Genomic DNA, 24,999 nt, shown 5'->3' on the forward strand with positions numbered 1-24,999 from the left:
TCTACTACAACCAGCGAGCTGTTCACTTGCGTGTTAGCGCATTTGACTTTCATGGTCATTCGGCCTAGGACAGGCAGTGGCCCCAGGAAGCACGACAGAACGCAGTGAAGTATTCTCCAGCGCCGGCCACCACTGCCGATGGCTCTTGAAAACTCTCTTCGGAATGACGCTGATAGCCGACCCTGTATCGACCAACATGCGTAACCTCCGGCCTTCCCAGACAAAATCTTTTTCGAACGGTCGTACGGAGTCGTTGCTACTAGAGCTGTGAGCCACCAAAGCGTACAGCATTTCTTCTTCACTTCCGTCTGGCCCTTTCACCGCGTACGTCCCCGAGGAGTTACCGCGACCGCTGGAGCACATCCTTGCCAGGTGTCCCTTTCTGCCGCACTTGTGACACGTCGCTTTCTTGTGTCTGCACACTTCCGAAGCGTGGTTCGAGCCGCATCTCACGCATTGTGTAGACTCGGTCCTGAACCCAGGCCCGTGTCCAGATTTCCGCGGATTACTCCTGAGCCTCTGTACGAAATTGGCACCACCGTTGTCGTTGAAGCTGCTTTTTTGCATTGCCCGGACATTTGTTTCGGCTGTTTCCGCTGCTATCGCAAATGCCTCTGCCTCCGCCAGGTTTAACTTCTTTTGCGACAGCAAATGTCGTCGTGCTTCTTCATCACGGATCCCGCACACAATCCGATCCCGCAGCATGCGGTCCAGGAACTTGTCGAAATTGCAATCCTTAGCGAGGCGTCTCAGATCGGTGACGTAGTCCCGTACCTTTTCGCCTTCCGCTTGGCTTCGCATAAGGAAAGCGTAGCTGGCGGCAATCTCATTTGCTTGGGGATCGAAGTAGTTGCCCAGGTGTTGTACGACGGCCTCAAAGCTCAGGCTGTTCACCGATTCCGACTGGCATTGCCCCTGAAGCACGCGAACAACGTTGTCACTCAGTGCCGACACCAGAAGCGCACGTCGTTTTCCTTCATCTGTGATGGCGTGGTCTTCGAAAAAGGCCTCCAAACGAACACGGTAAGTGCTCCAGCTATTGGTCGTGTCGTCGAACTTGGGTGGCCTTGCTGTCATCGTACCGCTATCCCATCCTCGTCGCCACTAAAATGACGCCGCCTAGCTGGCAGGTAGAGGCTGAACCAAAGAACGTTTATTGCTCGGTGTTACAGGTTTTCAAGTCAACGGAAATGATCACATGACCGGCCTTGATAAGCCAGAATGAGACACGTGCAAGCAGTCCTGCTCATGCTATACATCAGTAAGTGCACTTGGTAACACTACACAGTCCTAATGGACATTGATTGCAAATGTTGGTGGGATGACAACGCCTGTGCAAGTAGAATAATTGTTGCAGATGCATCCAAAAGATAAATAAAGGACGTTTTGTTTTTCCTGTGGCAGCCAATTGGTTCCGCATGAGGACGTCGACTTGAAAGTGGTATTGTTTCATACTTGCCTAAGTTACACATATGAGTGGTGTTCAAAAAACACTAATAGCGCCAAAATTCAGAATTGGAGGCAACAGATAAAACATGCACCAATAAAATAATTCTTTGTCTAGCGTTGCCTTATGAGTATGCAAAAACACCTGCATACTGACCTCTAACACTGTCATACATGGGCTCCATGGTAAGTAAGTGTAGCCATTGTTAGGCTCACTGTTAGCCACTGTTCAGCTAACTATAATAGGTGAAGATGCCCCAACGGATTTGCGTGCGACATTGGAAGGTAACATAACAAGGTAAAAATATAGCCCGAGCACACAGCTGTGTCACGTGGTCAAGTGACCAAAATGTATGAATATTTAGAAGGGAATGAACAGCACTACTGCCTGAACAAACTGAAGGCGACGGGCACCGCAATGTATCCATTTTGTCCTGTCTGTAGCGCCCTCCAGTTCCCTACTAAGCATGCACCACCAACCAGCCCAGTTCAGAACGCTCCCGCAGTTAATCCGAATACCTCAATTTGTAGAGAAGATTAAGTGATGACACACTAGCATATGTGGGGGCTATTCTGCGAGTTTTGTATGTTTTGAACCTGTGTCATGAGGATTCTTTATTGCTCAAAACTTGATGTACAACTGCACAAAGCAGCATCAACAGCAACAAGTTGCTTCTCCCCCCCCCCCAATCTTGTGTCGAATGTCTGTGCCTGTTTCTTAAGATAGTCCTTGAGTCATCGTCCTGTTTGTCCTACATAATTGCTGCTGCAGGGCAGTAGGATGTTGTAAACAGCACCAACTGCACTTTCTGTGACCTGCAGCACATACTTCTTGATGCAAACTTCACGTCTTGGCCTGGTCCGGTTGACGTTTTCGTACGTGCCCAGATTGTTTGGCCCTGAAAATAAAAAGGTAGTTCCAACTCTCCCCAGCAATTTGCTTTAATTACCAGCTTCCTTTGTGTAAATACTGTGTAGCAGTGGAAGGCCTTGGCATCCTTGAAGTACTCCGATCTGAGACGTCACCTATGTTTAACTCTGTTAAATGCTTCTTGGCAATGCATGCCAAAAGGCAGTGTGAACACACTGTTTAAAGCTACCGTACTTGGGTCTGGAAGCTCCCCTCCACTTTGTGATGGTATAAAATGCTAAGAGTGTGCCCTTGTGTTCCTGTAGCAACAACACGCTTCAGTGTTCAAGTGCGCTAATAGGAAAGACCAAGACACTTTTGAAAGTGGGCATAGCTTCATCACGATGCGCACCACAGAAAATCTTGAAGCCAGATATTGGAGCTTGTCTTCCAGTAGTTTTACCTCCATGAACACACCTGATACTGTGTAGGAGACATTAAAAAGTGCCTCAACTCCTTGAGTAGCCTTGCTTGGCAACTTCTCACAGACAAGAATGCTGTCAGGTAACCGTAAAACTCTAGCTACTGTGGCACCAGTGTAGTAATGTTATTGTGCTTCATTGGCAACTTTCTCCTATGTATTAGGTGAAGTAAGGCTACTAAATGGGTAGAGTGACTTTTTTCTGTCTTCTCTCCAGTGCTATATGAGTTCATGTATGGGGAAAAACTACCACTAGACAGTGAGCTTCCATTTCTGGACCTCAGGGATTTCTTTGGTGAGTGTATTGTGTGCTGGAGCTATGCGTACTGTTTGAAGGAGTCTATTCTGCCTTCCACATCAACACACTCTTTGGCTGTGAAGCTCGTCACAGGAACATGAAAAAGTGTCCTAACAGGTTGAGGCATCACCAGGTGTAGGTGAGCTTCTGAAGCCAGGTCTAACGTTTGCTTGCAGTGGGGTGGCCACTGTTAAATCATATTCACAAGGTCAGCCATAGTCTCAAATAGACTGCTGGGAGAGCTGGAACTTTCCTTTCATTTTTCACATCGAGCGATCTGGGTACATTGTGCGAGAAGGTGAGCTAGATCGAGCCTTGACGCAAAGTGTAGCAGGAGGCAGAACAACAGTTCATCAACTCTGCGGTTGTTGTTTACGACATCCCGCTGCCCTGCAGCTGTAACTATGCGGGAAAAACAAGCTTAGTATATATATATATATATATATATATGTTTGTCTGTAAACAAAATTTTTTGCCTGCGCTCGTGTTGTCTCGCCTTCTCCCGTCGTTTCATGCTGTCCCCAGGTAATCGCATAGGTACACTCTTGCATAACTTGAAATTATCATATTCATGCTTTGGAATATACTCAGAAACTGTGCCATACGGATGACATAATTCCTTAGACGTGTTGGTGTAAAAGAAAGAGGCTGTACAGTCTGGGTAGGGCTTCCAATGTGCTTGTTTAGAGCAATTGTAATGTTGCTTCCAAAGCTTGAGATACAGCGATTCAAGCTATGCCTGTGAAAACAGTGTATCATGTTACAAGGAAATGTTACAACGCTCATAGGAAATAGCTCGGCATTGTAAATGTTGTAGAAAGTTGCTTTCGACTTGCTGCCTACAGCATTTTATAAAGATGCTTTAACTTCTCTTGTGTTGTGTCCATGTCTCATAACAAAACTGTAAACAAGTATGAGTGTTATGCCTTGAGTTTCAGTAAAGATTACGTGAATATGATTATACCTTTCAGACGCTATGTACACAACTGTGTACAGCAAGATAGTGCATCATGAGCAATCGCATTGAATAAATTAAGGGCATTTAAAATGTGTCCCGTACATCTTGAAACGCTTCTGATTGAAATAGTGCTGGAAGTTTGAATTACACAGGCAAATTGTTTTAGTAAAGCGAGTATGAAGGTAGTTGGTTGGCTACTTTTCTTGGTGTGAGTATGTCATTGTATGGAGTGGGTTCACTTTTCATTGTTTTTCACAGTGTGTTGCGCCAGACAATTTTTGAGTGGCTGGATAGGTGCTTTTCGAGCCTAGTAGACATGAAATAGTAGATGTTTGCAAATCTGATGTACTTGCAGTGAGTTTTCGCATGGAGTCCACATTCAATAAACTTAACAAAACTCGCTAAACAACTGAAAACTCTTAATGTATTGTGCTGTAAGCATTTTATGATTTTGAAGATGTAAGAAATGTGGTGCAAGTACATTTTCAATCAACACAACTAATTGGCATGTGAAAGGAGAGACGCTCCTTGAAACAACTGCTCGAAACATCGAGACATACTTCCTAAGGGTCTCCCATCTTTACCTCTTGCATCTACTGTTTTGCAAATCACAATGGTGACTGGATGCGATATTTTTTACCAGTCTTTCGTGTAAGAAAAAGAAAATAACATGCCTAGCCTTACATGAAGATAAATTCGAAATTTTTTTCCCTCATTTGGCAGCAGTTCTGAACTTTTCTTTATCAGTACAGTACTTGCAGTTCCCCCCTTTGTATTCCCCGCAGGGGCGTCTGCGTCAGCAGGCGTTTGGTGTGTTGCGACACCACGTACCCGAGCACATGAGGGTTGGACCCTCCCGCGTGTAGCCGTGCGCGGCTCAGCCGTGTCTGGGGAAAGGGGGATCCTGGGGGTTGAGCCGATGCCGGGTGTTCGGACCTCTAAGGCCCCCCGGTGGAGGCAACACACCTCTTCGGCCTCTGCTTCACATAGACAGCACCTCCAGACTGACCCACCTGGAGGAAATCGGCAGTCGCCTTTTCCTGTCCCCCCCTCAACACTTTTTCTTTCTCTTTCACTGTCTCTTCTTTCCTGTCTCCTATTATCTTCTCCTCACTTCCAAATTTCTGGGCGGCAAGGGTTAACCTTGTGTGGCTAGCCAGTCTTGGTTATGCTGTATTTGGTTATAGCAGTGATGTTCAACTGGCGTTGCAGGATTCCGATTACAGGAACTCCTGTCACGTCCCCCGCGTTGGGCTCCTTGGTGGGTGGTTGGCATCGCTGCCGAAAATCCCAGCTATACTCATGGACAGCGCCTTCCCTAAACTCCCTGATCGCCCTCACAAACGAGGGCGCACCGAAGATGTTTTTCAATTTTTTGGAAACAGAACACAAAACTTTCCACGATTTCACGTCATCCACTCTGATAAGCCTGAAAAGACAGTGAAAATGATCTCACCCTTCCTTGTCTCGAAGTCTCTCACTGAAGTTCTTGGCCGAGGTTACAAAGCATCAAAATGGCAAGCGGTGATCTGCTTCTAGAGCTCCGCGATCAGATACAATACGAAAAACTGCCGAAATTAGTGTCATTTGGGGACATCCCAATAACACTGACCCCACACCGTACTATGAACACCACGCGCGGCGTTGTTTCAGATGATGATTTAATGGAGCTAAGCGAGGCTGAACTCTTGGAGGGCTTCAGTGAGCAAAATGTGATAAACGTTAAAAGAATTAAGATGAGGCGCGCCGGCAAAGAAATCAAGACCAAGCACCTAGTACTTACTTTTGGCTCAAGTGTCCTGCCCGAGTCCATCGAGGCCGGGTACCTCAGACTTCGTGTTAGGCCATACGTGCCAAATCCTCTGAGGTGTTTCAAGTGCCAGCGATTCGGGCACAGTTCACAGAACTGCCGAGGCCGGCAAACTTGTGCTAAGTGCAGTGCCAATGAACATTCCTCCGAAACTTGCAATAACACTCTACATTGTGTCAACTGTGATGGTGAGCACGCCGCATACTCACGGTCGTGCCCGTCATGGAAGAAAGAGAAAGAAATTGTGACTATTAAAGTCAAAGAAAATATCACATTCAAGGAGGCACGTAGGCGGGTATCATACCTGCCCAAGAACACCTTTGCCGATGTGGCGCGTCAGGGGGCAGCGACACAACGGCTTCCGGCGCCTGCCCGGCCCGCAAGCAGCGAGCCGGCAGTGACGCCATCCGCCCCCTCGGCGGCTGCAGGTAGCGCTGCTCCGCCAACTCACAAGAAGGGGCCATCAACCTCCGGGCTGGTGGCCTCCAGGGCCTCGTCCCTCGAGGCGAGGCCTTCCCGTCAAACCAAGCCGCTCGCAAGAGCGCGTGTCCAGCGCCTCACAAGAGGCGATGGACACAACAACCGGCCAGACGGCGCCACCAGCGCCTCAGGAGCGGCGAGAATCTCGCGATCGCTCCAAAAAAGAAAAAGCCCGCATCACAGGGCCTGACAAGGGCTCTGTAGCTTAAGTTAGTCTCCTTTATACACAGCACAAAAACACTTCCAACATGAATACACAAATAATACAGTGGAACGTCAGAGGACTCCTACACAACCTCGATGACGTCAAAGAAATCCTACACAAGTTTAATCCGAAGGTGCTGTGTGTTCAGGAGACACACCTTAAATCCACACAATGCAACTTTCTCCGGCAATACGCCATCTTTCGCAAAGACCGCGATGACACTGTTGTGTCATCCGGTGGTGTAGCTATCATAGTAGACAGAGGTGTTGCCTGCCGGGAAATAAAACTTTGTACACCCCTAGAGGCAGTTGCTGTCCAAGGGGTGCTGTTTGACAAGCTAATCACTATCAGCTCTATATACATCCCTCCCAGTTATCACCTTAATAAACCGAATTTCAGAACTACATAGATGAACTTCCGGCACCATACATAGTTGTCGGAGATTTAAACGCACATAACACATTGTGGGGAGACTCTCGTTGCGATGCGAGAGGACGCGTAATTGAAAACTTTCTCTTTTCTTCAGGAGCATGTTTACTTAATAAGAAAGAGCCCACTTACTACAGCACGGCGCACAACACATACTCCTCCATAGATTTAAGTATCGTGTCTAGTACACTGATTCCGTACCTGGAGTGGTCAGTTATCAAGAACCCTTTTGGGAGCGACCACTTCCCAATTGTATTAAACTTAACAAAACAAGATATAAGCTCACCACACATTCCCCGATGGAAGGTTGACACAGCTAACTGGGAACGTTTCCGAGAACTTACGTATTTAAGCACGGATGATATTGCCTCCTTTAATATAGAAGACGCTGTGGCGTATATTACAGGCTTTATTATTGACGCTGCCACGAAATGCATCCGTCAAACTAATGGACTAGCGAATAAACGTCGCATCCCGTGGTGGAATGAGGAATGTAAACAAGCACGGAAAAATCAAAACAAAGCTTGGGGACGACTTCGCGACTCACCAACTGCTGAAAATTTGATTAGTTTCAAACAAATAAAGTCCCAGGGTAGAAGAACATGCCGACGTGCTAAAAGGGAGAGTTGGGAGAAGTACATCTCCAGTATAAATTCTTACACGGATGAGACAAAAGTGTGGAATCGAGTAAATAAATTAAAAGGCCGGGAGGTACACCCATTACCGTTAGTCAGTACCCAAGGTGAGAGCCTGGAAGACCAGGCAGATTGTCTGGGCGAACACTTCGAACATGTTTCCAGTGCGTCCCACTACACACAAGCATTTCTGAGGTTCAAAGAACGCGAAGAGCGACAGCCCCTTAAACGTAAAGGTTCATCGAGTGAGGCCTACAACTATCCATTTACTTTAACTGAACTCAAGGCATCCCTCGCTTGCTGCAATGACTCGGCGCCAGGCGGTGATCGTGTCATATATGAAATGATTAAGTACGTGCATCCTGAAGCTCTGAAAACACTCCTGTATCTTTTCAATGCCATGTGGGCAAATGGGTATATCCCGTCCTCGTGGAAGGAAGCTATAGTCATCCCCGTGCTCAAACAAGGCAAAGACCCATCCCTAGCCAGCAGCTACAGGCCAATTGCGCTAACAAGCTGCCTGTGCAAACTATTTGAAAAAATGATAAACAGGCGCTTAATCTCTTTCCTTGAATATAACAAACTACTAGACCCCTTGCAATGTGGTTTCAGGGAAGGTATGTCCACAACAGACCACCTTGTTCGCATTGAGTCTTATATTAGGGATGCTTTTATACATAAGCAGATCTGCCTCTCAGTGTTCCTCGACCTAGAAAAAGCTTACGACACGACATGGCGCTACGGCATTCTCAGAGATCTTTCCACGATGGGTGTCCGTGGCAACATGTTAAATACAATCGAAAGTTACCTATCTAATCGCACATTCCGCGTAAGAGTGGGTAACGCTCTGTCTAAGTCATTCACCCAAGAGACCGGTGTACCACAGGGAGGCGTTCTCAGTTGCACACTATTTATAGTAAAAATGAATTCCCTGCACACAGTCATTCCACGCACAATGTTTTATTCCATTTATGTCGACGATGTACAAATAGCCTTCAAGTCATGCAATATTGCCATCTGCGAACGACAAGTGCAGCTTGGAATAAACAAATTGTCCAAATGGGCGGATGAGAATGGTTTTAAAGTTAACGCTCAGAAGAGCACTTGCATACTCTTTACAAACAAGAGAGGCGTAACGCCAGTCCCAACTATTGAAATCAAAGGAGATGCGCTCTCTGTAAGCAGCGAGCACAAGTTTCTTGGAGTAACTTTAGATTCACAACTCACGTTTATTCCTCATATTAAGCGTCTGAGGGCAAAGTGCCTGAAGACAATGAACCTCCTAAAGCTTCTATCGCGCACAACATGGGGCAGTGATCGAAGGTGTCTCTTAAACCTCTATAACAGTCTTGTCCTCTCACGCCTTGATTACGGGTCTATAATTTATAATTCTGCAACGCCAAGTGCGTTAAAAATCCTAGACCCCGTTCACCACTTGGGCATCCGTCTCGCGACTGGTGCTTTCAGGACAAGCCCAATCCAGAGCCTCTACGTAGAGTCGAATCAGTGGTCGCTTCATCTGCAACGGTCATACAGCAGTTTTACATATTTCCTGAAAGTACAAGCAAACGTTGAACATCCTTGTTATTCAACTATAAATGACGTGACCGCTGCCACACTCTTCCATAATCGACCTGCCGCGAGAAAGCCATTCTCTTTGCGTGTGAGGAACCTCAGTGAGGAAATGGGTGTTCCGCTTCTTGAACAATGTCCTGTGGCTCCAGCGAAACTGTTGCCACCGTGGCAGTGGCAGCTCATAGAGTGTGACACATCGTTCGTAGAGGTCACTAAACACGCGCCAGAGGCACATATTAGAATTCATTTCTTAGAACTCCAATCTAAATACTCGTGTACAGAGTTTTACACAGACGCTTCCAAGTCACATGCGGGGGTATCTTATGCAGCCATCGGTCCATCGTTTTCGGAATCCGGTGTACTGCACCCGGAGACAAGTATCTTTACGGCTGAGGCCTATGCAATATTATCGGCTGCAAAGTTTATAATGAAATCAAAACTCAAAAAGACTATCATATTTACAGACTCGCAAAGTGTTGTGAAAGCATTGCAATCACTCTGTAAACACAAAAACCCTGTACTTAATGAGCTCTATTCCGTTCTGTGTAAAGCGTATATATCTAACCAGCATGTGATTATATGCTGGGTGCCGGGTCATAGAGGCATTGAGGGTAATGTTCGAGCAGATCAAATGGCCACATCTGTTACATCTCAGGCTATTAACCCTACAACTGCTGTTCCTGCAACAGATTTGAAGCCTTTTCTGCGAAAGAAACTGCGAAGCCACTGGCAACGCTTGTGGGACGCTGAAACAAACAATAAGCTTCACCTCATTAAACCACAGGTTTCTGGCCTCCCGTAACGAAAACACGACGAACTATGTCCTATTCTGTCGTCTCAGAATAGGACATACATATGGCACCCACAACTTTTTGCTTACTGGTAGTGAACCACCAACCTGTGGTAGATGTGGTGAGAGGCTGACTGTCCTCCATGTCCTCATGGAGTGCCGGGAAGCCGAAACAGAAAGAAAGAAATATTTTTCACAAGCGTACCGATATCATGTCCCGCTTCACCCCATTCTGTTTCTTGGCGAAGAACCGATTTTTAATGCCAAAGCAGTCGTCGATTTTTTGAACGATGTGGTCCTGCATGTTATAAGCCCAATAAATTCATAGCGCATCCTCCCTGCAGAGGATGCTGCTGTGATAGTAGTTTTGTATAAGCACATGCCTCCAGGCTCTTGTGGTTCAAGGGCTCTGTTTAGGCAGTAGTGCTTCTTGCCAATCACTGCATCTTAAATATTTTAAATATCGCGTCATTCTTTCTCAATGCATTCTTCATTGCATAGTACACCTCATTATTTATTGCCATGATTTTAGTACATGTATATTTTACGCACTTTACAGCGATTATTTTTAGGCCCCTTTACAGCCCCGTCGCATCTACTTCTCAGAATTCATCACTTCACTGCGAACTAACAAACACTGGCATGGCGCTCTTTGGCCATACCTGGCCCTTGCGCCACTAAACCACACACATTCATTCATTCATCCGCTTCAAGAAAGCCCTGAAATGTACCCGACTCATTGAAGTTCCCCTGAATGATTGGCCAAGATTCTGACTCCTCATCCACATAATCGAAGTCTTCGTCTGCAATGTCCTCGTCTGTGTCTTCCTGCTGCAGATTAAAACCCGCTTTACGGAAGCACCCTCTCACAGTGCTCTTCCTAATATCGTTTCAGGAGCCAGTTAGCATTTCAACTGCTGTCCTCAAGTTGATTGTTGTTTCCCCCTTCTGCAGCATATCAAACAGCAGCCGTTGAACAAGCCGTTCTCTGTTCTTTGCTTTAACAGCTCTTATGACCCCATTATCCAGAGGCTGTAGCAAGGACGTGCAGCTGGGTGGCAAATAGCTCAGCTCAACAGCTTTCAGTGACGGGGTTTTCATGTGTGCCGAACAGCTGTCTAGAAACATGAGAATTTTTCTGTTTTTCAGTGCCATCTTCTGATCAAAACTAGTCAGCCATTTGTTAAAAATCTCAGCTGTCGTCCATGTGGCCTTGTTTGCAGTGTACTCTACATTCATAGAGTATTTCTTTAGGCAGTGTGGTTTTTTGGACTTGTCAATAACCAGAATGTTTTCTTTTTTTATTTCAGTCCATATTAGTACAGAACATAGCTTTAATATGATCTTTGAACTTTTTGCCTCCACTGCAATCTTGATTAGCAAGGCAGAACGTTTATGACTCATCCAGATTGACGACATCGCAAGCCTTCCCCTCAGCAATGTTGGCAATGTCTCGTCTTTCCCCTGTCTTACGGCATTTTTATCGGCAGCCTTGCTTTCGCCGCAAACAGCTTTGTAGCTGATTCCATGCTACACTTGAAGTGGTTGAACCATCCTTGACTGGCCTTAAAATCAAGGCCAAACATCAGCTGCCTGGCACTGGCTTGAACCAAGGGTTCGCTGAGCAGTATGTTTTTGCTCCGCGCATCCTGTATCCACAAAAGAAGCGCTTCTAAGGCATGATGGGATGACTTGCGCAGTTTCAATCTGCTTGCTCTGGTTGGCGCTTCTTTTAACAGCTTCTCTCGTTGGATCCAAATCCTGCCGATCATCTTTCTAGACAACCCAAATTTCCTGGTGGCGTCAGCTTGCTTCATTACGCACTTTATATCCGCAGTGATGTCCAACTTTTTTGCAACAGTCGGGAAAGTACGGCGCTTTATGGAGATGTTCGCCGTACAGAGGTGGTGACAGCCAGGCAACGAGAGTGAATGGCTGTCCACGTCAATGAAGCATGTGAAGATCAGTTGCACATGGATCAGACAATAGCACAACAGCACATGGAGAAAGAAATTGGAACGCTAGGGCGATGGCGATTTGGCTATACACTGTTGATCGGGTTCATCGGGTCACCTGCGTGTGGTTCACCTGCCCGTGTGGTTCACCTGCCCAGTGAAGCAAAACTAAGAAATTATAACGAAACTAAATAAAAAAATATACAGGGATGTAAAAATGGTGAAATAGATGGGTAAAATAGTTTTCTAACAACATAGCCTTTGAGATTTGTAGCTCAGACTGTTGTTGCCCATAACGACAACCGGCTTGTTTTGGTTTTAACTTGGCTATTGTCTCACTTTCTGCTGATTCTTAGCTCGCTCAAGCCGGCCTCATAATCTCTGCCGCTTCGGTGGCAGAGGTAATTACCGCCATCCATTAGGCGGGCGGGAAAGCAAAATCCGCTCCTCTATGACCTAAGAGATTTTGTGCGCGCCGTCACGCATATCTTGGGGACCATAGCTTTTTTCATGCAACTCCCTGCAACTTCACTCTCCCTCGTAACTTCTTATCTTTGACTCTTTACGGTATTTCCGCGCGCACTCACCGCCGTGCCGGTGGCTTAAAGTTTCGTCTCTGAACCATTCTGAGAGTTGCGTGCCTCTGGGTGAAGAAAAACCAGACAGACGTTGAGGCCTGATGTCCATGTACTATATTTAAAGCGGGCCCGCTCAATCTGGCGGGAGCAGGACCAAGCGCCGCAGGCCTTTGGTCTTGTCACAGCCGATTCCTTGCTCACTCACCAAGTGTGCTTGTGTGTCATCGTCATCTTTTGTGGTCAGATCACTGTGGCGTGTAGTGGCGCGCTACATACCCTTAGCGGTAAGCTTGAAGTGCTTCTCTGTGAAGCATTCCCATTGCAGTGGCCTTTAATGTTTTTTTTTTTTTTTTGCTGACTGATCTATGCGCACGTCTGTCGCTTCCTTTTGCTTCTACAACGGACGTGACTGCATTCAGTGGCCGACAACAACGCATGTAAGGTTAGAATGTCTGTTACAAGCGAGGTTATTGATCAAAATTTACAGACTTGTCCTTTACAACCGATTGTCTTTTATATCAGGTGTCTCTTACAAAAGCGGTCCAAATAATGGGAGAGATAGGGCGGCCAATCATGTCAGCAAATAACCAGTCGGGTTGTTGACGAGAGGCACACCACCGCGTTTCCAAAAGTGAGCGGCGGGACTGCTACGTTTTTCCAGAGTTTCCTGGTGACCTCATATCGGCTGAAGGCCCACAAAGCCCTCGGCCCCAGGAAAGCACGATGCGCCAAGGCTTTTGTGCGCAACTCCACCTCATACTTACGAACATTGTTGGCCGCTGCCGCCACTGTCGCTTCGAGGTACCTGTAACTCTCCACTCACCCTAGCGGCTTGTTCTGCCGCCACAGAGGTGACACATGCTCCTCCTCCCGAGGCAAGAAACGCGTGGCCGCTGAAGCTGAGCCCTGCCTTGCACAGATGTTGAGTATAGTCTGCAGCTCGCCCTTATTGCCTGCAAGCAGAACAATATCATCTGTTTAGAAGAGTGCAGGCAGCCGTCACATCTTCAGCATGCCCAACTGCGAGTAGCTAAGGTCGAAACCCAGCCCAGCTGGTGGCCTCCAAGGTCTCGTCCCTCGAGACGAGGCCTTCACGTCAAACTAACCGCTCGCAAGAGCACGTGTCCAGCACCTCGCAAGAGGACATGGACACAACAAGCGTGAGGGTGCAGCCAGCGCCTAAGGAGCGGCGCGATCGGCGCCTGCAAAGGGCCCGTGAGCCAACTTGGCATTCTTGAACACACAGCACAAAAACACATTCAAATGGACACACAAATTTTACAGTGGAATGTGAGAGGACTTCTCCATAACCTCGACGATATTAGGGAACTCCTTAATAAATATAATTCAAAAGTGTTGTGTGTTCAGGAAACACATCTAAAACCCACACAAACTTCCTCAGACAATATGCTATGTTCCGTAAAGACCGTGACGTTGCTGTTGCCTCCTCCGGAGGTGTAGCAATAATTGTGGATAAATCTGTTGCTTGCCAGAATCTCTCTCTTCAGACACCACTTGAGGCGGTGTCCATGCGAGCGATACTTTTCAACAAGTTGGTAACTATCTGTTCTATTTACATACCGCCAGATTACAAACTCGGCAAAACGGAATTTTACACGCTAACTGACCAGCTCCCGGAACCATACATTTTGCCGGTGATTTTAATGCTCACAGCAGTTTGTGGGGAGACTCCCGGTGTGACACCAGGGGTCGGCTTATCGAGAAGTTTTTAATAACCTCTGGTGCGTGTCTCTTTAACAAAAAAGAGCCCACCTATTATAACATCCATCATAATTTATTTTCTTCCATAGATTTAGCGATTAGCTCTGCTACCCTTCTTCCCTATATAGAATGGAATGTCGTCAAAAATCCATTCGGGAGCGACCACTTTCCTGTGACACTGACCATGATAGCAGAGTGTGACAGTCGATCCCACGCCCTTTGTTGGAAAATAAAATCAGCTGACTGGAAAGGTTTTAAAGAGGCAACCTACTTATCACCAGATTTTGTCAACGGTTTTAGTATTGACGATGCAGTAGCGTATGTTACAGGTTTTATATTCCTTGTCAACGGTTTTAGTATTGACGATGCAGTAGCGTATTTTACAGGTTTTATATTCCACGCAGCTGAAAAATTCATTCCACAAACAAAAGGTCTATCATGTAAAATACGGGTTCCCTGGTAGAATGAGGGGTGCAGACTGGCACAAAACAAGCAAAATAAAGCTAGGGGCGCACTGCGTCGCTCCCCGACTGCAGAAAATCTTATCGAATTTAAACTGGTAAAATCACAGGGAAGACGTATGCGGTGACAGGCAAGGAGGGCTAGCTGGGAGAGGTTTCTCTCTTGCATAACATCCTATACCCAAGAGTGTAAAGTATGGAATGGCCTAAGAAAGCTAAAGGGGCAGAAAATCCACCCATTACCTTTAGTTGACGACCATGGTAATACCTTGGAAGACCAGGCCAACGCTCTGGGCGAACACTTCGAGCGTGTGTCAAGTTCCATGCATTACTCGGAATCATTTCTTAAATATAAACAAGTAGCTGAACTTAAGTCACTGGATCGCAAATGCCGACCGAACGCACCATACAATCGTCCTTTTGTTATTGCCGAGCTGAGAGCTGCCTTGAGCGTATGCAGCAGCTCTGCACTGCGACCTGACAGAACCATGTATGACATGATTAAAAACTTGCACACTGACATACAGATGTCACTTCTGGGACTTTTCAACTCTATCTGGACAGCCGGATACCTGCCATCCTCATGGAAGGAAGCTATTGTTATTCCAGTTTTGAAGCTGGGCAAAGACCTTTCCTCGGCGGCAAGTTAACGCCCGATAGCTCTCAAAAGTTGGCTGTGTAAACTTTTTGAAAAAATGATTTATCGCCGACTTAAACATTTTCTTGAGCTGAACAATATGCTTGATCCCTATCAGTGTGGCTTCAGAGAAAGGCGGTCCACAACTGATCATTTTGTGCGCATTGAAGGACATATCCGTGACGCATTTGTACATAAACAGTTTTTCTTGTCGATATTCCTCGATATGGAAAAGGCGTACGACACAACTTGGCGTTACGGAATTTTGCGAGACTTGTCGGAATGGGCATCCGTGGAAATATGCTAAACGGAATAGAAAGCTATTTGTCTAAACATACCTTCCGTGTGAAAATCGGCAACGTACTGTCACGTAAATTCATACAGGAAACTGGTGTACCCCAAGGAGGTGTGCTCAACTGCACACTGTTTATTGTGAAGATGAACACGCTTCGTGCTTCATTACCGCCAGCTATATTTTATTCCGTCTACGTAGATGACATACAAATAGGTTTCAAATCCTGCAACCTTACAGTGTGTGATAGACAGGTACAACAGGGCTTGAACAAAGTGTCCAAGTGGGCAGACGAAAACGGATTCAAAGTGAACCCCCACAAAAGTTCTTGTGTTCTTTTTACAAGAAAGAGAGGCCTGGTTCCAGATCCTTGTGTTGAACTGTATGGGCAACAAATACCTCTGAACAAAGAGCACAAATTTTTAGGCATTGTACTTGACGCTCAACTTACTTTTATTCCACGCATTAAATATCTTAAGGTGAAATGCCTAAAAACAATGAACTTAATGAAAATTTTATATCGCACAACATGGGGCAGCAACAGGAAATGCTTAATAAATCTTAACAAGAGTCTCATTAGATCACGATTGGACTATGGTGCTGTGGTATATCAGTCTGCTGCCCCTAGCGCGCTAAAGATCTAGCGCGCTAAAGAGAGGTCCACCATCTAGGTATCCGCCTGGCCACCGGCGCGTTTAGAACAAGCCCCATTGAAAGTTTATACGTCGAATCGAATGAGTGGTCACTCCATCTACAGAGAACACACACCAGCCTCTGATATTTTCTCAAAGTTCACTCTAATCATGAGCATCCATGTTCTAATACCATTAACGATGTGTGCTACGCTTTTTCGTAATCGTCCTTCTGTAAGACAGCCTTTCTCATTGCGTGTCAGGGAGCTGAGCGAAGAAATGCATGTCCCACTCCTCGAACATCGCTTAATGCCTCCAGCCAAGCTGTTACCACCTTGGGAATGGCAGGTAGTAGCATGTGATATATCCTTTGTAGAGGTTACAAAGCACGCTTCAGAGGTCGAAATTCGAATGCATTTCCTAGAATTACAGTCCAAGTACTCGTGCACAGAGTTTTACACAGATGCTTCTAAATCACACGCTGGAGTATCTTATGCAGCTGTCGTCCGTCCTTCTCGGAATCCGGCCTACTCCATCCAGAAACAAGCATCTTTACGGCTGAGGCCTATGCACTATTGTCAGCTGTAAAGCATATAAAGAAATCAAAACTTCAAAGGACTATCATATTTACAGACTCTCAAACTGTCGTGAAAGCCTTGAAGTCACCCTGTAACCAGAAAAATTCTGTACTGATTGAGCTCTATTCTGTTCTGTGTAGAGCATATGCATCTAACCAGCATGTCATTATGTGCTGGGTGTCTGGGCATAGAGGCACCGAGGGCAATGTTCTTGCTGACCAAATGGCCACGTCAATAACATCGCACACTTTTAACCCTACAGCTGCTGTCCCTGTAACAGACTTGAAACCTTTCTTGCGAAAGAAACTGCAAAGCCACTGGCAACGCTTGTGGAACGCTGAAACATAATAAGCTTCACTTGATTAAACCACAGATAGGTTTCTGGCCCCCCGTAACGAAAACACGACGAAGTGACGTCCTATTCTGTCGTCTCAGAATATGACACACGCACGGCACCCACAGTTTTTTGCTGACTGGTGCTGAACCACCAACCTGTGGTAGATGTGGTGAGAGGCTGACCGTCCTCCACATCCTCTTGGAGTGTCGGGAAGCCGAGACCAAGAGAAGGAAACATTTTCCTGTAGCATACCACTACAATATCCCTCTTAATCCCATGATATTTATTGGTGAAGAACTGCTTTTTAATGCTAAAGCAGTCCTCGATTTTTTGAATGATGTTGTGCTACATGTTATTAGCCCAATAAGTTCGTAGCGCATCCTCTCTCCAGAGGATGTAGCTGTGATAGTTTATTATAGCACATGCCTCCTGGCCCTTGTGTTCCAAGGGCTCTGTTTAGGCACTCGTGCTTCTGGCCAATTCTTGGATCTGTCATATTTTGTAAATCGTATCATTCCTTCGCAATGCATTCTACATGTTCATAGTACCTCATTAGCCATTGCCACAATCTTATTATCTATAGATTTTATGCACTTTACAGCAATTATTTTTAGGCCCCTTTACAGCCACGTCTCATCTACGTCGTCAAACTCATTGCTCCACTGCAATGAGTTTGACGTTGCTCCACTGCAATGAGTTGAACACTGGCATGGCGCTCTTTGGCCATACCTGGCCCTTGCGCCATTAAACAATATACATTCATTCGAAACCCAGCCCAGATTCTGACAGGCATCTCTCCATCCCAGATACGTACAGCATGAAGAAGAGCGGCGACATTGGACAGCCCTGCCTCAGCCCTTTGGTGAACTTAATTTGGTGGGTGAGCATGCTGCCCCACTGGAAAACTCCATGCATCTCCAGGCCTTTGGCACTGTTCCAGATGCCAGTATGTCATTTAGCACTTCGAGCAAGAGCTTCCGCGTCAGCTTCCCAGCCCGCTTCAGCAGCATAGGGAAAATACCATCCGAACCCCTGCCAGATGCTCTGTAGCTCGATCCAGCTCACCCTGCGTAGAATAGGCCCAGTAGGTTCCCCATTGCGACTCAAGGGGGCCGTCCGCAGACTGCAGCTTAGCTGCCATGTACCGTTCAACCAGGCGGAGGCATTCTTCAGGAGCAGTTACCTCCTTGGTGGTTGGGTTCCTGAGCTGGCTGGTGGGGTGGATGTAACTCACCTGTTGGGCTTTTTATGTGCTGCCGGAACTTTCCGCCAGAGTCGCGTTCGGCTTCCTTTATGGTCTGCAGCAACCTCCCGTTTACTCCGCTCATCTTCTGTTGCACCATTGTCGCCATGTTCTTCACAACCTGGTATAGCACCCACAGCTCGCAGACCTGGGTATCCACGCTGCAGAGCGAGCCGATGCTGCCCGGAGCACTGCTTGCGGAAGGCCAAAGCTGTGGTGACCTCCCTGTTCCACTAGGCCTTACGCTGGTGCTTCATTTGGCCTCTAGCTACCTGGCCAGCTCCACACTCACTGCAAAGCGCCTGCTGTACCCAGTGCTGGTAGTGTTGGTAATCTTGCACCTCCATGTGTATAGCTTCCTCTTCAAGCAGAGCCACCACTGCCTACAGCCTTGTCGGACAGGGTCCTAAAGCTCACCACTGACACACTGGACTCTGTCCTGGGTGGGCAAGACCCAAAAGACAGATATACTATGGTAGTCGTTGCCAAGACTTCTCTCCCCTGTTCTGTAAGTGTTCATATGGGCAGGATATGGGAGGAAGATGGGTGACATGATACAGTACTCAATGCAAAATGACATGTTGCGTTCTGCCCATGTGGTCGTTCCTGTGCTGGCATTTTTATCTTGTGCTGACCAAAACCAGGCCCATCCTCCTTAGCCTCTTGAGCAGCAGCCTGCCAGCCTTATCCGTTGTCCCATCCAGGGCCTCAGTGTGGGCATTAAAATCTCCCACCACCACCACTGGCCTGCCTAGTTCAGTGATGTCCCTTTCCATGCAGGTCAGGGTCTATGTGTTTCTCTTCTGTACATCCTTGCCCGTCTAGAGGTACACTAATCTGAGAGCCTTTTTGACTCTTCCCATCAGCCCCGCTGCCCATGTGTGCTCATCGCAGGTCCCAGTGGCTCTCTCCCACTGCGCATCCACCCTGCTGAGAATGTTGAGGCTTCCGCTTCCCTTTGGTGCAGTTCAGACCAGTCCAGACATACTGTTTGCTGGGTGGGGGTGCCTCAGCAGCATGCAGGTTAGTTTCTTCCAGGCATGCCACCACAATATTCTGCTTCTGTGCTTCTGAAGAATATGATACAATTCTTCCTACTTTCCCTCCTGTGTGGCCTCCTTGCATGTTAAGGTATAAAAAACTCTCCCGCCACCTCTTATGCTTGCGCTGTCTCCGCCTGCACACATGAACCTTGCCCTGTGCCCTTGTGTGGGGGAGGGTTGCCTGTACACCTTATGGTGGCCTCCCTGGGCCGTCTCCACCTGTTTCTTTGGGGAGGCTGCCCATTCGCCATTTGCATGATGGCCTGCCCAAGAGCTATCGTCAAATTTCCTGTGGATGGGTGTAAATGATGCTGACCCAGGAACTTCTGGTGCCTTGCGGGCACACGAAGGCCTAAAGAAGCATATAGCTATGCGCTTTTGCATTATGGCAAGAGTGCTGTGTGGCCAGCATTGTGTGGTCGCTATGCCTTGCTGTAAAATACAGCAAACTTCCCACTGTGATTTTAATTAGATTGCATACTGCATTAAAAAAGATCTACTTATAGATTACTTTAACGGTGACTGTATATGTGAACGGTTGCCGGCAAAAGTAGGTAAGCGCAGCGGCACCATTTCTGTTGTATGCGGCTCCCGTCAAAAGCTCGCACTGTGCTGTGCAGCACAGCTGCAACTCCATTGTCGTAAATCTCCTTTAGGGAGCTTCATGCACAGTGGAGTTCGCGGGTGCCCGTGTGACAAGGGTAATACCTAACACCCAATGTGAACCCGATCATGTGTTCCAGTTTATGCATAGCGCGAGGAAGTGCTCACATATCGTGTTCATCGCTTTGAGCGAAAAGCTTTTGTACCGTGCACCATTTCAGCCACCTGCAAATCTCAACCCAACATGAAGCACGCATGTATGAGCAGTGCAGTACGAACACGCGAAAAAGTCAATGTTATTTAGCATGACAACATTGAAATGCAGAGACAAATAACACAAATACACAGGACGATGCGCTGTTTGTGTCATTTATGCATACTAGTGTTGCATCGTTCTTGCACTAAATAACACGTGTCTCAGCTAGTACGAAATCACCGAAGCCAATATACTGTTGACACCACACACGCAGCTTGGCAACACAATTTCAGTGTCGTACACAATGATGCTAGTCTTCCATGTAAAAGATTGCATACCCGTCTTGTGAACATTTCTTTTCTCCTCCGAATTCTCTTTCCATTTGTTTCATGTTTCCCCAACATTTCTTTAGCTGCTTGAAGTCCCGAGGCGTGACACCATGCTGTGTGCTATACTCCATAGAAAGTTTCTTCCACACCTTGGTTTTGATGCTCAGTGATGCGACGTCGGTCTTCTTAGATTCCAGAACTTTTTTGTAGTTGTTTACTAAGCTCAAGAGAAGCGACTTTTCCTCAGGTGTGAACCACGGTGCCGGTTTCCGGTAGCCCGATTGTGCCATCGATACCTCCGATGCTATTTTTTTTTAATGCTGCTGAGTGGCAGTGGATTGGCTTAGATGGTTTCAACTATTTTCGTGCATTGTTTCTGTTTTTTTTTTCTTGCCAGTGGCTGTCTGCAAACATGCAGTTTAAACCTTTTAGGAAATCGTCAGTGCTACTGATGCATGAGATATTATTAGTCATTCAGTCTGATAGCCTCGCTCCCAGACACACCGTGCCGTCACTTAGGCTTAACTTGATTAAGGAAGGCAGTGGGAACGTTTAAAAATGTGATGGCTGCCTTGAGCCTGCTCAAGTCGAGTGTAGCCTTGATCCACACTTGTTCAAGTCAAGGTGCATTTCTGAATATGGGGGTTAGCACATTGTCTGCCATTCAATAAACATTGTCCACACTGACACAGTAAGTACTGTGTGTGGTAGAAGCATGCATACATAATAATTAACCATGAAATGTCAATAACAGGTCGGTGAGGAAAGGCATTTGAAGTAACGTATAGTAAAAGCTCATTAATTCGAATTAACTCTTTGGTATAATAATATATATCCTTTCAGGCAGCATTATGATTTTGTTTTATGGTTTGGAAACAGAAAGCACAACTCTCGCATCAATAAAATGTAAATGCGAAGCGCTGCCGCTGCACGAAGCATGCTGGTGCAGCTTTTGCCACTTTCAGGCCTGAATAGCCTGTGCTGTCGCTTTTCGTGTCGTCCTCATTACTATAGTTGGGCAACACTTCTACCATAACAGAGGCAACGATGGCTTCATCAGACATGTCTGGAGAAGTCTGAACTACACTGTCTATGTCTAAAGTCGGTGAAGGAAATGCCTTCTGTAACACCCTGCCGCTCCTGCACTTCAGCAAGCAGTGTTTCACAAGCTTGGTCGACGGTGTCGCTAGCATCCTCCGCGTCACCGGCACACACTGGAAGCTAGTGTGCTTGAAGTAGTTCTGCACTGTCGATTCAACCTGCCACCACGAGCATTCCAGCAGGTGACTTGCGCCCAGCAGGCCTATTGCAAAAACTTTGCCACACTCTAGGGCTTGGAGAATTCTGTTCTGCAGGTTCTTTTTGTACAGCTGTTTCACAGCCTGAATGACGCCTTGGTCCAAGGGCTGGGTAATCGCTGAGGTATTAGGAGGCAGGAACACCAACTTCAGAGCCGCACGGTTATCCAGCCCAACGTGCGCTGCCGAAAAACAGCAGTCAATGAGGCGCATGTACTCCTCAAAAAGTTTCGCAGTCCACGCTTTTGTATTGCTGCGGTAGACGACTCCAGATGGCAGTTGAGCGCCTTTGAAACATCTCGGATTGGCTGACTTCCGAATTGCAAGAAGTGGAAGTTCTTCAGTTCCCATCATGTTCACTCCAAAAGCAACTGAAATCCTGTCCTTGGCATGCTTGCCGCTGTTGCACGTCTCACCTTTGAACGCAAGCATTCTGTCTGGCAGCAGCTTGAAGAACAGCGCAGACTCGTCCATGTTGATGATGTCGTTGCATGCGCAGTCCTTCAAGATTTACCTCAGCTGACCATTTCGCCATTGTTCTGTGCCATCTACGTTGCCAGTGGCACCTTCTCCTGAAAGTGTCCTCGTGCTTATGCCGTGCCTCACCTTACACCTCGCCAGCCAGCTTTTTGCTGCATACGAAGTCATCGTGGTTCAGCTGCGGAGCAAAGACCACTGCTTTCTCCACAAGTAGGGGCCCGCTAAGAGGCAGGTTTTTCGACCATGCTACTTTTAACCACATTCGAGTGCCTCCTCCACATCCGGAAAAGTCGAGCCTCGTAGCCGTCATTTTTTCGCGGTCGCAGCTGCACTCTGGAGCAACTTCTCCTTCGCATTCCAAATGCCACACACCGTAGTCAACGGTAGATCCCTTGCACGTGCCAGTACCAACGTCTTTGTATCACGTTCGATAGCACGAACAATGTCCAATTTTTGTGCTGTGCTGAGCAAGGGCGTAGCAGCCCCCCCCCTCCCCCGAAATTTTTTCATGCTGGCATGCACCGCTGACCAAAACAACCACCGGCGCCGGGAATCATTCTGGATTTTGTCTACAATCTCTTTCACGCTCGACACACACAGTAAGCTGGTACGGTTTATGTGGATACGAAGCGCGTTGTATTCAATGGCCGCCGAGTCGGGGATTTGACTTCACGGCTTTTAAAACAAAACTAATCTTTTAGCGGGTACGGTTTAACGAGGTGTTTCTGTACGGCAACTTTCAGCATGGCATAAACACCTGCCTTCATTCCCGCATCTTAAAGGACAACCTCTCGATGCTTTCCAACCTCCTCCTTAAAGGCTGCCTTTCTGGGAAGCTGTGTCAACGCTTTTTCCACAATCTGTGCGAAACCAATGCTCTGCACGGAATCGGGCATTGTTTCACAAACCTCTAGCTGGGACTCCACCGATGGGGCAATAGCAGGCACTGTGTTGCTGAGTACACTGGCTCTCTTCTTTGGTGATTTCCGCCTCTTGCACTTTCTCGATAGGTATCTCGGAATGTTTGGAAATTGACGTCGGACTGCATCGGGCTTCAAAGCCCAACACCCATGGTCAATCTTAACAGTCCAACCGTCAATAACATGGTTGTACGTGTTCACAATGTTATCTTGCACAACATGCACGACGCACACCTTGCATGTCTTGCCGAGTTTGCTTTGCTCATGCAAGAGTGTCAGCATGGCTGTTAGCTGCTGCAAAATCCTTTAACCCTCCTTTTGTGTGGTCATAGGCATATGATGTCAACAGCCTCGACTAATGTACAGTAGCCTTGTCAATTGTAGTAACAAACCTTTCATTTCTGCTGCGTAACTGTTACCATCTATAGTAGCCTTGTCAATTGTAGTAACAAACCTTTCATTTCTGCTACGTAACTGTTACCGTCTATGTCTCTTAATTTCTCTGTGTATTAACCCTTTATCAGGCACGAAAAATCTAATGATGGTTTGTGCACTACTGTTTCTCAAATAAATTGTACCACATATAGGAACGACAAAAAAAATTTAATATTGCTCGCAAAAGAATATTATCGGAAAAATGGGCGGGACAACACCCTGTCCCCCTGATAACTTGGCGCCATGGGCAAATGTGGGACACACGTTGTCCCTCTGCAAACCTTGGCGGTCATCCTTTGTCAATGAATTTTATCCCGGCTTATGAAAAGGCGCAAAGCATGTAATGCAAAGAGGCACTTGGCAGGCTACACATACAGTAGAACCCCGCTGTTACGTTTTTCACGGGACCGTAAAAAAAAACCGTAAGAGCCGGGAAACGCAAGAGCCAGGAAACAGGAAAAATTGAGAAATGGGAGTAGTGTTGAACTGCACACAATATTATTTTAATTCTTACGTGCGACAAAAAGTAGTTTCGCCCGACAGCCGAAGTATCGATTGCGGTGAGCTATACAAAGTAAGAATAGTAGTTTTATCGTCTGTATAAACTTGTAAACATTCGGTTATTAACTAATTAACAAACATAGTGTCAGCGCCCACAGGCAAACATGAACACATCACACTCGATGAGCGCGGACACGCGCAGTTAAGCGCCGCTGCAGAAGCGAGCGAAGTGACCTTCGTGCTGTTGTCTATCGCTTCAACCCTAACTGAGCGCCGAGAACACGCAGCACGCACAAAGCCACGAGCCGCCGACGCACCTACACTGCGTAGAATCTACCCCCACGCAGATCGCTTTCAAGATAGGGCCCGCGGGACCGCGCGCGCACCGCCGCACAGTATGATGCCAGAGCACAACGCTGCCCGCTCCCCCCCCCCCCCCCCCTCGCTCCCTCGCTGGTGCCTCGAGCGCAACGGAAGGAGGCGCGCTTCCTATCTGCTTTTCTTTCGCGCGCGAGACGCGGTCGTCGGCTCCCCTCTCACGCTTTCACTCGCACATTCAGCATACGGCCGCGCGGCTTCCCTCGCAAGCTTTTACTCGCACATACAGCATACGGCGCGCGGCGACGTATGCTGTATGTGCGAGTGAAAGCGTCCGAGGGGAGCCGACGACTGCGTCTCGCGCGCGAAAGAAAGCATACGGCGCGCGGCGACGGCGTTATCGCCCTTGGACTTTATACGGAACATCTATGAGCCAAAACCAATTTTAGGGCCGCAACGCGTCATAGACATCATCTTTAGATAG

The 24,999-nt window shown here is 47.1% G+C and overlaps 1 protein-coding gene across 1 annotated transcript; it reads right to left on the reverse strand.

The window, feature by feature from the left end:
• Positions 1 to 21,459: 21,459 nt before the first annotated feature.
• LOC125942041 (tigger transposable element-derived protein 4-like) lies at positions 21,460 to 22,335 on the reverse strand. The gene has a single exon (XM_049659958.1). The coding sequence runs from the start codon at positions 22,333 to 22,335 to the stop codon at positions 21,460 to 21,462; it is 876 nt and encodes a 291-aa protein (XP_049515915.1).
• Between the last annotated feature and the right edge of the window lie 2,664 nt (positions 22,336 to 24,999).

This window comes from Dermacentor silvarum, unplaced genomic scaffold, assembly GCF_013339745.2.
Source record: "Dermacentor silvarum isolate Dsil-2018 unplaced genomic scaffold, BIME_Dsil_1.4 Seq943, whole genome shotgun sequence".
NCBI classification, from domain to species: domain Eukaryota; kingdom Metazoa; phylum Arthropoda; class Arachnida; order Ixodida; family Ixodidae; genus Dermacentor; species Dermacentor silvarum.

Excerpts from the sequence above, each read along its gene's own strand:
- LOC125942041 (XM_049659958.1), bottom strand. The coding sequence starts at position 22,335 with ATGGACGAGTCTGCGCTGTTCTTCAAGCTGCTGCCAGACAGAATGCTT.